The sequence below is a fragment of the Cheilinus undulatus genome, linkage group 21, assembly GCF_018320785.1.
Source record: "Cheilinus undulatus linkage group 21, ASM1832078v1, whole genome shotgun sequence".
Classification (NCBI taxonomy): domain Eukaryota; kingdom Metazoa; phylum Chordata; class Actinopteri; order Labriformes; family Labridae; genus Cheilinus; species Cheilinus undulatus.
The window spans coordinates 15,590,361-15,605,982 of NC_054885.1; the positions used below are offsets into that span (position 1 = coordinate 15,590,361).

The 15,622-nt window shown below is 38.1% G+C and overlaps 1 protein-coding gene across 8 annotated transcripts in view; it reads left to right on the forward strand.

Annotated features, from left to right (window-relative positions):
* Nucleotides 1–15,622, forward strand: part of shank1 (SH3 and multiple ankyrin repeat domains 1) — a 158,143-nt gene that overhangs the window by 84,546 nt on the left and 57,975 nt on the right. For 7 of the 8 annotated variants that reach the window (XR_005991378.1, XM_041778105.1, XM_041778104.1 and 4 more), the window contains 8 exons: nucleotides 356–427; nucleotides 691–799; nucleotides 7,686–7,840; nucleotides 10,468–10,635; nucleotides 11,684–11,800; nucleotides 12,946–13,023; nucleotides 13,563–13,629; nucleotides 13,872–14,041. Coding sequence is in view for 7 of the 8 variants with exons in the window: in XM_041778105.1 (XP_041634039.1) it covers nucleotides 356–427; nucleotides 691–799; nucleotides 7,686–7,840; nucleotides 10,468–10,635; nucleotides 11,684–11,800; nucleotides 12,946–13,023; nucleotides 13,563–13,629; nucleotides 13,872–14,041 (936 nt within the window). In the remaining variant the exon portion in view is untranslated. Of the gene's footprint in view, nucleotides 1–355; nucleotides 428–690; nucleotides 800–7,685; nucleotides 7,841–10,467; nucleotides 10,636–11,410; nucleotides 11,473–11,683; nucleotides 11,801–12,945; nucleotides 13,024–13,562; nucleotides 13,630–13,871; nucleotides 14,042–15,622 lie in introns of those variants that run through there. The other variant, XM_041778110.1, reaches the window with a different exon arrangement.

Consider the following 15,622-nt stretch of genomic DNA (forward strand, 5'->3'; position numbering starts at 1 on the left):
AGAGGAAGTGTCATACACCTCTGTCAGAGGACTGAACACTTTTCTTGCAGTCCAACATCTACTAATCCCTCAGCCAGCCAGTTCACTTTCCCTCTTTTCATGCTACATTATGACCCAGCGGAGGCTCTAAACCGCCTTTAAACTGCTGTAACGCCCAGACCATTTCTTTCACTATTCTTGTCTTCAGCGAAGCAGGGGAGGAGATTTTGTAAAGGAAACCAGATAAAGCTTCTCTTTACAATAAATCTGGAGGCCCTGTTTTGTGGATCTAGGCCAGAAGCTAAGAGAATTAAGGACAGACGCCCTCTGTGTTAGGATTAACTCTTGGTTTTCGTTTTTTTCTTTGGGTTTTTAGTTTCGATACAAGACCAGGGTGTACAAACAGACCAATCTGGATGAGAAGCAGCTGGCCAAACTGCACACTAAGGTATGAAACCCTGAGGTGGAATCACAGCTGCATGATTTGTGAATTTTCCAGCCCAGTGCAAGTTATATGGAATAAATACTGCAACACATGCATGACACTGCTATTGTAAACATGAACTTTACTGTGCATGCATTTCTTGCATATATATGTGCACACTGTGCTATGCAATTGTGTGCTCTGTATTGTGGTTTTCCATGTTTGCATGAGCAGCATTTCTAAGGAAGGGTGAGCTTTTTACAGCAGCACTTTTTCTCTTTGTGCAGGCCAGCCTGAAGAAATTTATGGATTATATCCAAACCAACGCTGTAGACAAGATGGTCAAGTTTATAGACAAAGGCCTGGATCCCAACTACCAGGACTCTGACACTGGCGGTAAAGACCACCACAGAATCCTCCCTCCTATCAACCTTTTCCTCCCATCAAGCCCTGTCTTCTCTTTTTTTTAACACATGTATTTTAAGCATAGCTTCAGTTGAGTTAAATTTATGATTTTGAGACTTGTTTTTCCAGGAACAGCTGTTCTGTGGACTACATTTTTGAACAGCACACGTTCCTGCTCTTCCCTTGTCGATAAGGGAAGCCTAAGGCAGAGAGAGAAGCAGCAAAACCCCAGGGCAGAGCAGGCGTCAAAGACAACGGAATGATACTGATTAAGTCAGACGCAGAAAGAAGGAGGAGCTGGGGTGGAGGAGGGTTGCAAGAGTAGCTTGCAGAAAGAGCAACAGAGCGTGGCAATGCAACAGAAGTTTAAATAAGGCAGCATGAGAGCTATTAACCAATAGCACGCTTAGAGCAAATCAGCTTATGATGAGGACTTGTTAGAGAGCAGCTGGTCAATTATCGCAGCGGCTGAACTAACGGTATATGCTACTATTAAGTACAATACAATCACGCACAAGCTTCATGTTCAATTTGGGCCATATTTTTCTTTATTTCTAGAATTTGTTGCCAATCAAAATTGGACCATGGGCCGCATTTGGCCCCCGGGTCATAGTTTGGACACCCCTGCTCTATAGTCTAAATAATTCTTACTTCTATGCTCTTCAGTTGAAGACTTTTTTTTCTCAGAATTGTGTCGCATTTTTCTCCCATTTCTTTTTTGAAGCCCCTATTATGCCATCTGTGAGTTTCTGTAAACAAGAGTCGAGATGTTAGAACCATACAGAAGATCATCATACAGAAGATCATCATACAGGAAGAAAGTTTAAATCCCTTTTTCCCTCTTAATGAGGCCTAAATACAGACTGTGGCTTATTATATAGATTTTTCTGCTATACTGAATAACAAGTCATTTGCTTTGGTTTGAAACCCTTATGAGGAGCTTTTGGTCTGTAATTTAATGGACTGAAATTAATGCTGTTACCGTCTTTTTTTACTAGTATTTTTTATGCCAAAACAGCTGCCCAGGGTAGGTCTCAGATTTACACAATTAAGAATCAGCCTTGTTTCGTTGTTTTTATTCATTGTCCACAGCAAACGTTTGGCCTGACAGTCAGCAGGATGAGATTTGTCATCAGAAAAGACTACTTCCATGTACAGGACAAGAAAAGCAAAGAGATTAGTGATATTATCTGTCCACAGGAGTTGCTGAAATGAACACAAATTTTAATTTCAGTACAAGAGCTTTAAGAAATTTGTGGCAAAGTTGCTTTCAAATGCGAAGAAGCTGCAAGCTTGGCAAGCAGACAGTGGATGTTTAGGAGCCAAATATTTTCCCTTTGTTTTAAGACTAGGTGAAAATAAATGTTAACTTGATATGAGTTAAGAGTGATTCTGATTTCCCCTCCTACAGCTTATCTTTCTTCACACTCACATATTGTTCAGTCATGGTGTTGCCATCCGTCAACCCTCCAGTTTTATGTGACTTCCACATTAACACACTACATCTCTATAATCTGTGCCTCAGCTGTATGAACTTAACCTTTCTCTAAACTCTGCACATTAAAGCTTTGCCATGTGTTGGTCTCACACTCGGTCCAGGATTTGTGCCAGTGCTGTTCACAATTTGATGGCTTTCCTCCCATCCTGTTAGTGCTCAGGGGGCGCAGCATACGGCTCACTTACAGTTTGTGTGTGCTGCTCCGTGTCACTCCAGCCGCTCTGGGAGCAAGTGTCAAAACGCAAAACACACCCTGTCATCTAAGGGGTGAAAAACACTTCCATCTTCTACCACTAGGGGGCAACGGAGAGCCCTGATGAGCCTGTCCTCTTCAGATCTTATAGGAAAAAGGGCATACATATCTTAATGCCTTAAAATCATAAAGGAGGTGTGTATGCTCTGGACATGTGGGTTTGATGTAGCTTATGTAATTACTTACAGTCATACAGAAATCAGGCTAGTCATAATTATGTATTAATAGTAAAAAATAACACATGATTAAAATATAATAATAAGTATTACCACAGCTTATGATTGCTGAAAACTATTTCCCTCTCTGTTTGGGAAAAACTTGATTAGAATTGGCTGAATAATAGCTGTAGAATCTAAGAGATAATTTGGTGTTTTTAAGCACTTTGAATTCCAGTTGAAATTAGTCAAAAACTCCTACCCAGGTATACCCAAATGAAATTGAACGCAGTGTTTGAACCATTTGGAGTACAAGCACAAACGTGTCTTTAAACAGTCTGAAGTTTTTTCAGTTGAACTCACTGTAGCTGCTACTGGTATTGAGAAGTACATTAAAAAACAACATTGTTTTTTCCCATTTGAATTTGTATTGTGAAACAGAGGCCTGTAGATGACTGTAGCTGAGAGGTATCAGCTGGAAAACCCAACTGGACTGAAGCATGAAGCCTTAGCTAGTTTAGGTTCAAAGATCATAACAATAGAATACAAAAAGAGGATTTTACACTTGCTTTTAAGAGGAAAAGACTAGGTGTTTCAAACTGGGAGACTCAGAAAAGGATAAAGGTTGGCAGATGTTTTTCTACATAGCAATGCTAAGAACTGCCTGGAAAAAGACATTTACCGCAAATAATGTAGACTATTGAGAACAACCACTGCAAATGTGAAATTATACAAAACTGGTCTGTTGATCTTTATAGATATAGTCATGTATTTGGACTAAATATTTGACTGGATTTAGGTTGTGGGGACTCTTTCTGATACAGCAGGACTGTTTTCATGGAATATTATGATCAGGAGAGCTTCTAATGGTGAGCTGTGTCACTTTTATCATTGTTTTTTGTTGTCTGACAAATGCAGACATGCATCATATTATATTTACAATTTGTTAATAACAGAATAGTGGAAGAAAGAAAAAAACTGCCGGCCTTCCGGTGGGCCCTCAGAATTTTATTTGTTAAAGTAGGGTTGTATGAGGTATTTTTCATTATTAAATATGTTAGTCACAGGAGATGCTTGTCAGAATGGCCTTGTTGTGAGTGCCTGCACTGCAGCTTGGTTGAATAGATAAGAAGATGGGGTCATTTACACCACCTTATTTAGCAATTATTTTTCAGCAACAAAAAAAGAGTTAGAATTTTTTACTGTAAATGTATGCCATGTTGAAATTTATTCTACTTATTTGCTAATAAGCTATTTATTTTTAGCACTACAGCACCACACTTGTGCCTCCACTTGCACCGTACTAATCCCTCTTACTTTCCCTTTAATGACAGTTTTATTTACATAGCGCCTTTCATGCAAGGATGTGCTTTAACAAAATAAGATGTAAAATGCTATTTGAGCCATGACCAAAGATTTGGCCACAATCGGTCATCTTTCATCTGGGACAGCACAAAATTGCACAGTGTATACCAGGCTTTAAGCCCAGCTCAGATCAAAGATTCTCAACCAGACTGAGATAAGACTAGATAAACTTTATTGTCATACAGAGACCATTTTAGAACGCTGCTGGCAACAATCAAAGCTGTCTGAACTGAGCCATCACAGCCTGAATCAAGCCGTCTGATGAGGGTGCCTGTGATTCAGCACGTGAAGTCACAGCAAGGAAGGCTATAAACGCCCAAAAATATTAGTTTGAAGTAAAAAATTTATATTTATGCTGTGTTTTTTTTGAAATGTTACATCTGTGTTACTTAAAAAAAGAGAATAACAGTGAGAATAAAATAGGTCCAAGAATGCTTCCCTGTGGAATACCATAATAAAAATCATGAGACTGTGACACACAATCACCGAGGCTGACGTAAAACTCTCTGTTAAAAAGATAAGAACTAAACCAGGCTGAACATGCTCAGAGACAAGCCCTTTTCTTTAGTTGACTGATTACAATTCCATGGTCAATAGTGTCAAAAGCAGTGCTGTGGTCTAAAAGAAGGTAGACTGCCACATTTCTTGTATCTAAAATCATTCTAATCCCATAAGTAGGACATGCAGCACTATATGAGCTTATTCATGAGAAATTTAAGCTAAATTTGTCAGTGGAAAATTAATATTTCTCAGTGGGTATATTCATCATTACAAGACTGAGCTAGCAAAGCATATATGTGTTTTTATGTGAAATGTGCTGCCACGCTATGATGGTGATGAGAGAGGGATTTAGTTATGAATCACTCTCATGAACCTGTTACTCATTGTCATGATGACCAAAGAACAAAGCAATGTACCTTTTTTTTAGAGATACAGTAGAGTTATTGTGCAGTAACTTCAAAAATAAATAACTCTAAATTGAATGACTATGAGAGTCATTAGAAACAATACATCATCTTTTTTTATTCACATAGTTTGAACAGGACAGTTTTACAATGTTGCACAACAGCCTGTCGTTTCAACACGTCTTGCTGTGAATCTTTGGTAGGGATTTGGCTTAAGACTTGCTCGGGAACTTTTGTTGCCTTGACTTTGAAACAGTCATCATTATTGTTAAAATTTTGTGAGGAGTTTAAAAATCCCTGGTTCTCAGTCTGTGGCTTTTTGTCTTATTAATGATCAAGTCTTGTCCTTGAGACAGCTACAAACAGTAGAATTACTAGTTAAAAGTAAAGGACAGTTTTTGAATTGGCACAGCAGTACAAAGCTGGTGACAAGTGGAGTTTGTTTCCCACTCCTGACACTCTTTGTGACTATGTGCTGACTGATCAGTGGTTGTCAGTGTCTGGACATCACATTGTAGTATTGGCTCAGCCCCCTCTGACACAGAGGAGATACAGAAAAAGTACCAGGTACAATCCCTAAGGGAAAAGGAAAAAGGAGAGTCAAATTAAGACAAGTTAGAAAAATTTCAGCAAATTGGTGATATTTTACAGAGGAAAAAAGTTAGAGTTTGAGATACTTCTCTCATGAAAAGTAGTTTTATTAGTACTGGTACATAATTGGCCTTATTCAATAATATTTATATTTTTTAATCACACTCTAAACCATGGGTCTCAAACTCATGGCCCACGGGCCAATTGCAGCCTGTGGGAAGATATTTTGTGGCCCCCCACTTGACATCAAAGTGTAGTGTTAATGCGGCCTGCGTGTTTTACGCACGCACACTACAGCCTCAGTTACAAAATTCAACCAGTTTCTGCTGCCAATTAACAACACTGAAGCCTAAACGCCAACAAAAGGCTCAATTCATATTATATCCATAATATGAATAAGCATTAAGAGATAAGAACAAGAATTCAAAATAGGTGCCTTAATCCCCAAATGCATTTAATGAGCACACTGCAGCCCCCCCCCCCCCTTTGGTTGAGGGCAAAGGCATCAATGAGTTTTGCTTGGCCCAGGGCTCGGGTTCTGTCTGAGTTTATTGCCAGCAGTATCAGGTTGGGCCCCCGGACCTAAATGAGTTTGACACCCCTGCAGATCGGTACATGCCTAACAAAAGCATCAACAAAATCAGTATAAAAAGCAGTGTTTGAACATCTCTCCTTGCGCTCGTCTCTCTGTAATCTCTGTTCATGCTTTCCCATCCAGCAGAAGTCTCACACTGAGCGTCTTTCATACAACATAAAATAATTCTAGCATATTCAGCACGGCTCCTGTTCACTTCCATGTCTGCCAGGGGAGCTGCTTAATGGGCATCCCCCAAGTCATCCTGACACGACAACTTCAGAGAAAGAGCAGTCACAACATTCCCCCCAAATTATACGACTACCTGCGATCTACGGGAGCTGTTGGAAGATAAAAGCTCACAGTCGTTTTCTTCCCTGCCAAAAACTCTTGTTGCCATGGCAGCGAGTGCTCTGTACCTTGTTTGACAGGGAACGCTCTGAATGCTTTACTCTTCCAGGTGTCATTGAACTTTATTGCTGAAGGTTTTCAAGTGGGTTAAGTGTGGTTGAAAGAATTGTGACACAGCTTTGCGCTTGTTTTTGTATTGTTTTTTAAAATTTCTTTACTGACTTATTTGATATCAGCCATTTCGGAATAGTATCAGTGCATTGGTTGTAAATCGATTTAGCTATCCTTTACCTAATAATGCTACCTGTTGGATAAAACCACTCCTAAGAGGGGTTTTTTTGCCTGATATTTTAGAAGAGGTGTTCTTTTGGTAAATTGTTACAGGCTTTGCATTATTTAATGGGAATAAAAATTTCACATCTAAATCTCACCTGTGATCGTGGGATTTTAGATAAAATGGGTCTTATCTTGGGGAAACTGTTTTGTCATTGTATGGCATGAGTCTTCACATAAGTCTCTGTAATTTCTCCTAATGATACCATATATCACACTTTTAAAACAGCCTAATAAGAATCTCTAGAGCCTTGAGGTAGATTAAGATACAGATTAAAAACACAAGACGTTAACATATAGTATTGACATTTATTTATTTGGGGCTTTTTATTTCTTTATTAGAGGAGTAGGACAGTGGATAGACTAGGACACTGGGAGGTGAGAGAATGATGCAGGAGAGGAGCTGAAGGTTGGAGTAGACGCTTTTAACTTTTTGAGGACAAGAGCCTCTGCTGTATATCTCACATACCTTACACTTGGATGTAAATAATGCACATTTTAATGAGGAGGGAACAGCATTTAAATGTGTTGTAGAAACAACCTTTGATAATAAACAAACATTACATGAGATTCCACTTACTGTGCACCAGACTTATTCTGTTTAACATGTTTGTTTTTTGTTGAACCTGCAAGGAGAAAGCTGCTGGTGTCCAAGAGCAAAACCTTAAAGCAAGGACAGAGCAGCAAAAAGTTTAAATTCACAATTCAAGGAGTTTCAAATATCCAAGCACCCTCCCTCAATGCAAATAGTCTGAGCGGTGCCTCCAAATCTTATGATTTCAGATCTTTTCCCTAGAATAATCCCTCTACACTATTGAAATACTGATTACTTTCTGTGTCTGTGTCTGCCAGAGACTCCTCTCTCCCTCGCCGTGCAGTGTGAGCCGAGTGGAGGCGAGACCATCCGGGTGCTGGTGGAAGGAGGGGCTCATATTGATTTCCGTGCCAAAGATGGACTCACGCCGTTACACAAGGCTGTCCGAGGCCACCGCCATACAGCCCTGCTGGTAAACACAGACACATGTTTTGATAAAAACAAAGTTATCATATCACATTAAAACTTTCATAAAAGAAAAGAATACAAATATGCATCAATACAAGGTAGAATAGAAACAGTAAGCACATGTCCCTTTGCTCAAAATGCACATGAGTATAATTTCATTAATTGATTTAAGAGAAAGAAGAAATTAAAACTCAGAATTCTGGGTTAAAGGTGTGTGCCATGTTTAGGTTTCAGGAATTTGTCCAGAACTTCTAACCTGAAGAGGGAACTCATTCAGGGGTAGATAATTACATGTACCACACTCTTGTTTTTCACGTTTCCCATAGAGAAAAGATACAGCTGCTAAACAGCAGAAAGATTTACAGCAGCAGACCCTGATGGAATACATAATTCTCTTTTCCCTGAGGTGTTTGATGACCTCCCTGAACCCCCAGCTGTGATTTAAAATTCCATGAATATTCCCTCACTTGAAATTGGAAACCCCATTAAGGAACTTGTCCTTGCTGCATTTTTATTGTTGCGTTGCTAGCTATTGAAAGCCATTGTTCGTTTAATGCATAGTAATAATGGCAGGCATATAATACTCTGGGCCTGATTCACAAAAGGATTGTGCAGCTTTTGTGCCTACTAAGTGTATGCAAATGAAAAAAACAAACACTCTCTTGTTCACAAAATACACACAAATGGTTAAAAGCACCACAATTTGTACTTAGGAGCATACACCATCTCTGTGCACTGGTGCGGTTTGCATGTATTTAAATGAGTCATTAACACGTCTTTTAAGGAAAATTTACCCTTTTCTATGCAAACAAGCCCAAAAGCAAAACGTATCTAATTCACAAACACCGGCTCTAACAGCCAGGTGCAGTAAAAACCATTGCATACTGATCCTCTAGTTTTTTATCCATCAGAAATTGCTGGTCATTTAAAGGGAAATACGATCTATTGTAAAGTCAATTATACTTTCACATTGACTCAGGATTTTTTTTATAATGGTAATTTAGAGGGATATTTGACTGTTTAGAACAGTGGCTTCAGCCCTCCTTTCTATCTCTCTCTCTCTCTCTCTCCCTCCCTCTCCTTTGCACTGAAACCTCCACTTCAAACATTGTGTTATACCAATGCATTGTGGGGTTTTTGACCATGGAACATATTAGATTAAGGACAAAATTTGTGCTTAGCACAACGCCTTGAAACACAAGCTTGTGCAAATACCTAAACCCATAACATGAAGAGTTCTGACAGGAGTGGATAGACTCAGTTTTTTCCTTTTTTCCCAACTAGTGAAGAACCACAAAATCATCACTGTAAGAATTGTCTTTGCAGTATCACATTCAGTCACATTCAGTGTGCAAAGGTCTTGAGAGTGGAACACTGCAGAATTTATAAGATATCAGTCACAGCTTTCCAAGTGGTCAATTTGTGACTTAGAAATAGAATTTCTGTAAATAAGAAGCCTGTAAATGGGCTGAGATTTGTGCCACTAGAAGCTGAATTTGAATAATGATATTGAATTTGAATAGCATGATTTGAATTTGAATTTAATGTTTTGAAACTGAATTTAATATTTGAAATTGAATTTATTTTCTCTGAAATTGAATTGTTTTGCTTTGAAACTGAATTTATTTTCTTTGGAATTGAATTTCTTTGCTTTGAAATTGTATTTTAATCACTTGAGCATTCAACTCTATATATTCCTTAAATTCAAAAATAAAAAATTCAATTTCAGTTCATTCAATTCAAATTCAGTTCTACAATTCAATTTCAGTTCAGCGTGGCACACTGTTTACATCATCCCCTTCCGTCAAATCATGCTATTCAAATTCAGTACCACCCAGGCCTCAGTTTTGGTAGTGCGTGACATCAAGCCTGTGAGATGGTGTTGTGTGCTGGACATTTTGTAAAACTGTAGAGACTGAAAAAAAACAGAGGGGGAGACAGACCTTTCAGGGCGCCCAAAGTAGCACACCTTTAAATCAATTCTTGGCCAATTATCAGTAAAATAAATTGCCAATACAGATAATCAGCTAAATGCCTAATGTTAGTTTCAGTGATTGGCCAGTCTATCCCTAATTAAAATAAGCAGGGGTCAAATCTGTCCAGGGCTGTCAGCAGCTCAACACTTAATCCACATGTGTGGAGACAGTCTGCAGCTGTGACACAGGGCGAGGAAACAAGGTTTTTTGTAGTTACCCTTGCTTGCTCCATCTGCGAAGGACACTTTGTTTTAGACCAAAAAAATAAATATGTTTTAAAATAAAACATGAAAGAAAACAATTTTCAAAATGAACCCTACTCTTATCTCTTCCTCATCTCTATTTGGACAAAACTCAGTCAGCATTCAGGCACAGCTCAGAGAAAAGGAAAAGTATAGATCGCTTCCCTCCACATTGAGAGCAAACAGTGCGGTGGAGGACAACTCTCCAAGCATGTAAGCAGCCTGACTACCATTAGCACTATACACTTGGTGAATTACAGCTTGAAATAGAGCAGATAGTGAAAGCAAACAATGCACAATTTCAGCAGCTATTAGCAGCCACAGTCCATTCCTTATAAATCAGGTACTCTCTTTTTAAATTCATGGGTGCAAGTATTTGAGAATGGCTTCACCTTTTGTGGGTCCTTTTGCAGGTCCTTCTGTCTCTTGGAGCATCTCCTGACTATAAGGATCGGCGAGGGCTAACGCCACTGTACCACACTGTGCTGACAGGGGGAGACACCTCCTGCTGTGAAACACTCCTTTATCACCACGCCAAGCTGGGCATCAGGGATGAGAACGGCTGGGACGAGACACATCAGGTACACCGTGCGTTTATACTGCCTAGGATGAGGACCAAAAGAGGCATCTCACTAAGCCTTCAGGAGCATATGTGATGTCCTGATGTCTTTGTCATTTATATTTTATGTTTTTTAAGAAAAAAATCCCCCAGGGGTATTAAAGGTTTCATTCATTCATTCATTCATTCATAAGGTCTTTAGATGTAATACTTTATGTGGCTTGTGTGGCATGTGACATTTCTGTGTCTTGAGCTACGTAGCATGGGGCCTTTTTACAACACGTTGGTTGTGCTAGTTGTGTTGTCTATCAGTCTCTTTCATCATTTGCTCGCTATTTTTCTGTGTTATGTGAGTGCCTTGAATCTTTACCACTATGAAACAAGATTTATTCTAAAATTCAAATCTTCAGTTGTTTCTACCATATCTGTATGCCTCATCTTTAGTTTCTGGCTTCAAACAAGAAGAGCCAAAAATAGAAAGGGCACTCTGCTGGTTAACAAATTGAATAGTTAAATGTATTTCTGGCCAATCATTTTTATTAGATCACGAGATATTGTTACTTTACTAGAGTAAATAAACAGCCTAATCTGTGTTCATTTTGGGCTTTGCGGCATAGAAATAGTAAAAAATGCCCTGCTTTGGGGTATTCAAGATTTTAGTTCCTGTTTGATGCTTTTATCTGTTTGTCCCAGTGTTCTCTGTGTTCCAGTGTCTGCATGTGTACGTCTAAAACCATTCATGCCATGAAACACCACATCTCTCATCTTTTATCTCGGACACCCTTCACCCTCCATCACACCCACCCACCCTGCTTCTGTGGCCTCGTAATCCAACAGTGAAGTGGACAGAAAAGTAAAGGTATCAGCCTCTTCGTCTCAGTGAGATCACCCACTCGTCATCAGCTCTCCAGACCACTCAGAGCTTCCATCTTATACTGTCTGCCTGTGTTTGCTGAGCCGGATGTTGACTCATAAATTCAGCCTTTAAAGTTATCTTGACTGGTTTCTCCATACGTTTAGATTTGTACTCATACTAAATATCTTTGCATTTGAATTTTCTCATCTCTCAGGCCTGTCAGAATGGGAACTCGCAGCATCTGGAGCACCTGCTCTTCTATGGTGCGGACTCTTCTTCTCAGAATGCCTCTGGAAACACTGCCTTGCACATCTGTGCTTTATATAACAAAGTAAGTAAACATTTTTAATTTTCAGTACATTTTCAGATTCATTTAGACAAGTTATAATTAAACACTGTACATCTGGAAACATCTGGAAATCACCTTTTTATGTTCAGCTTCCTAAATTTCACTGTCAATATTTATCTTTTTCTGTTTTATTTTTAACTCTAGTAACCTGATAAATGCTAGTTGTCAGACCAGTTACCACATTGGTCTGGAGGTAAGACTAAATGTAAGAGGTTGTCTTATACTAGACTTTTAATGTAAATAAACCTATGTTCACAGTAGATGTAGCAACACATCTGTATATCAGATGTGCTGCTTGTGACTGACACTACCCACTTATAACTGAAGCGTCAGAAAGAGACACATTTCCTTAAATAACATCACCCGTAGTTGTCTTCTTCATCTACTGTGTGTATATATGGAATCAAAAGACACCTGTCATCTCCCAAACCCACAGAAATACTGTTATTCTTTGGATAATATAGAAATACGGTAATCTAAGGATACTGAAAAATGATTATATTCATTTATTAAAAACATCAGCATTAATTTCAAATTAAATTTGTTTTTTAAAAAACAAACAAAAATTATTTGCTCTTAGAAAATTCTTTTTTTAAGTGGACTTGAAAAGGGGTAGGTAGTCTTATAATCAGACCATTACGGCAAGCTACATACTGCCAAAGTTTTTTTTATACAATTTCCACAACAAAGACTTCCAGTGAGTAATCCTTTTAAATCTAAAAACAGAGCAAGAAGATTACCACACATAATGGGCAAAAATATCAAACAGGTAAGAGGTTCCATTTTGTTCACACTGGCATCAAAATCAACAAAAACAAAAAGCCCTCTCAATAGCTTTTAGAATTAATATTTTGTATACAAGGATTTTGTGATAACACAGTGGCAAACCCTGCCAGGGAGCTTCAACATTTTTTTTGTGTGTGTTCTCACCCCACTTGACTTAAAGAGCTTTAATATGCGACAGATTAACAATGATGTTATATAAAATTGACCTGAAATCAAAAGTAGTGAAGAAAATTGAAGGCAAACGCAGATATGGGGATAATCACATGCATTTCTTCACTAAACAGTAACTATATGCATTTAAATATTTAACGATAAGCTGTAATCAGTGCTTTTTGTCATAGGAAAGCTGTGCACGAATTCTGCTCTACAGGGGAGCGAGCAAAGACACAAAGAACAACAGTGGGCAGACCCCCTTTCAGGTAATGGCTGACTGCGTGTCTGGGTAATTATGCATATTGGTTGTTTGTATGCTTTAGTGTCTTATTAAGTTACTGTAGCAGAAAGTGCCAGGGTCTAATTCACTCACTTTAAACCATTATTGTGCTGCTATGCATGCACGCAGAGGTCCCAGGTGGCTGGATTGTGTGTGACCCCGTAATCTGGAAACATTTACTCTGCCAGTGCACAAAGAGCTGGCCCAGACAATGTGTGGTGTATGTGTGTTTGTGAGATGGAAAATCAGGGAGGAGGAAACACAGTGAAAGCAGTGAAGTTTGCAGGATTGTTCGCTGACCTGTGTAGTCTATTAAAAGCATTAGTGCAAAAGTGGAAGCAATACAAAAATATGTTTGCACAGTGAGATACTCATGTCTTTGTGTTGTTTAATAAAATAGCTGATTATTTCCTCCTTTGATGAATCACTATTTGTGTGATCTTTAAAATCCCATCCTTAAAGGTACTAACTCCATTATCATGTGATTTTATCTAAGGGTGTTGTGTTTGTGCGTGTTTTTATCAGGTGGCTGTTATGTCAGGCCATTTTGAGCTGGGAGAAATAATCAAAAATCATCGGGATGCAGATGTTGGTAAGTAGCTGTAAGTAGCTTGCTAAAGCAGCCGTAGTTTTAATAATTGAGAATATAACATTCACTGAGGAAAGTAGGGCTTTTATCTGCAAATAAAGGGAACCAGAAATAGCAGATTGTTTATGTAAAAGCTTTAAAGCATTGTTAACAAGATTCAAAGGTAGATATCTGCAGAAAGCAGTCAAAGACACAAGTTATGTTCTCATTTTTCTCACTTCTACTCGTCTCCCCTCACCTTGTAGTTCCCTTTGTGGAGTCTCCAAAGTATGCCCCCCAAAGGCGGGAGAGCGCCCGGACATTGACCATCCCCCAACCACATCCCTTTCTCAGAGCCAACAGTGACAGCAGCATGAACCTGCCAGAATGGATGGCAGTGCCGAACGCTCCAGGGACCAACATTGTCTCTGTGCAGGTGTGTGTTTGTGAAAGATAAGTTCAAAAGTTTCAATCCTTTCTTTAAAAAATGGTTAAACAAAGAATTGTTGCATTTGCAGTCAACACTTCTAATAAACATACTTTGTAGGACCTATCCAAAGACCTATATTAAAAAAATGCAAAAGTGCACAAACACAACCACAAATATTTAACGAGTAACAAGTTAAATTCCAAATACCTAAAATAAACAAGGTATGCACATGTGTACTTCTATATATATATATATATATATATATATATATATATATATATATATATATATATATATACAAATTTATAGAAATGGGCACATATGTGTAAGCATGAGTGGATGCAGGATTCCCATGTGCCCTTAAAAAACTGGAAATGAGTTGTCACTGACAGCACATGGACAATGAGAGAATGTGACATGTCCTGGAAGATTTTTAAACATTCTCCAAATTTCATATCACAGTATCCAAAAATAGATGACATTGCTGCCTGAAAGGACAAAATTAAAACCATTTTAGCTTAAAATGCTCTGAAAAAGAAACAAAATGAAAGACAACGTGAAATACAGAGTATCAAAACAAGGCTAATTATAACACAAGAGCAAAAATGAGGAAATATGTAGTTATGAATAGCCAAACCATTGTTGTAAAATACAGTGTATTTGATTTTTTTAAACAGTTTGTCATCATTTATGTAAAAGCTTGTGGTTGTAGTGATAGATTGCAAATCTTTTAATCAAGAGCATATAGGTCTAAGGGCACACATCTTTTCTGTCATAGCAACTAAACTGTAAAAAAAAAAAGTCCTGAAAAATTCCTGTAAAAGATCCCCAGAAAAGAATGAGAACTCTGGGATTTTTTTTAAGCATTTTTACAAGCAGGTCTGCATCATAACAGCTCCACAGTTTAATGATATTCTGAAATATTGTGTTAAAAAGCTTTGATGTGATATGATGGACACTTATTTTGTATCCATTCAAAATGAGTGGGAGGTTTTCATCCCCTTAGTATTAGTCAATTTTAGATATTTAATCTGTGCTTATAGATAATAGTGGTTAAGTGTCTGTGCCTCATTTTGTGTCATTTAATTTTGGAAGGATCTATTGTCTCACTGAAAGATGAGTGAATGATATATTTATTTTTATCTCATAGGAGAGTCATGTTGAGTTGAGTTATTGTTGAGAGGAGTCTTGAAAAGTTGTATCAAAACATTTTGTAGACCAATTATCAAACCTTGATTGACATTTGCAATATCATGGATGACCTTTATCAACCTCTGGTAGTGAACAGTGCTCATTCATGCATAAACTGTCTATGTAATTGCATTATCTTTATCATATTTAATGTCACAAAAAATGCTAAATCACATGATTACCACATTCTATACGACTGCAGTTCCTCATTCCTTTTAGATACAACATATTGTGACAAAACTGTTTTGTGAGACATTTGTACATGGGTTATAAGGATTTTATATGATATATTTGATAAATGTTAAAGTCCCTGTGAAGTGAAATCCAAACTTTGTTTCCTAACACTCTTAATATGTTGGAATGAGGTTGCTGTAAACATCTACGAGTGCCTGAATT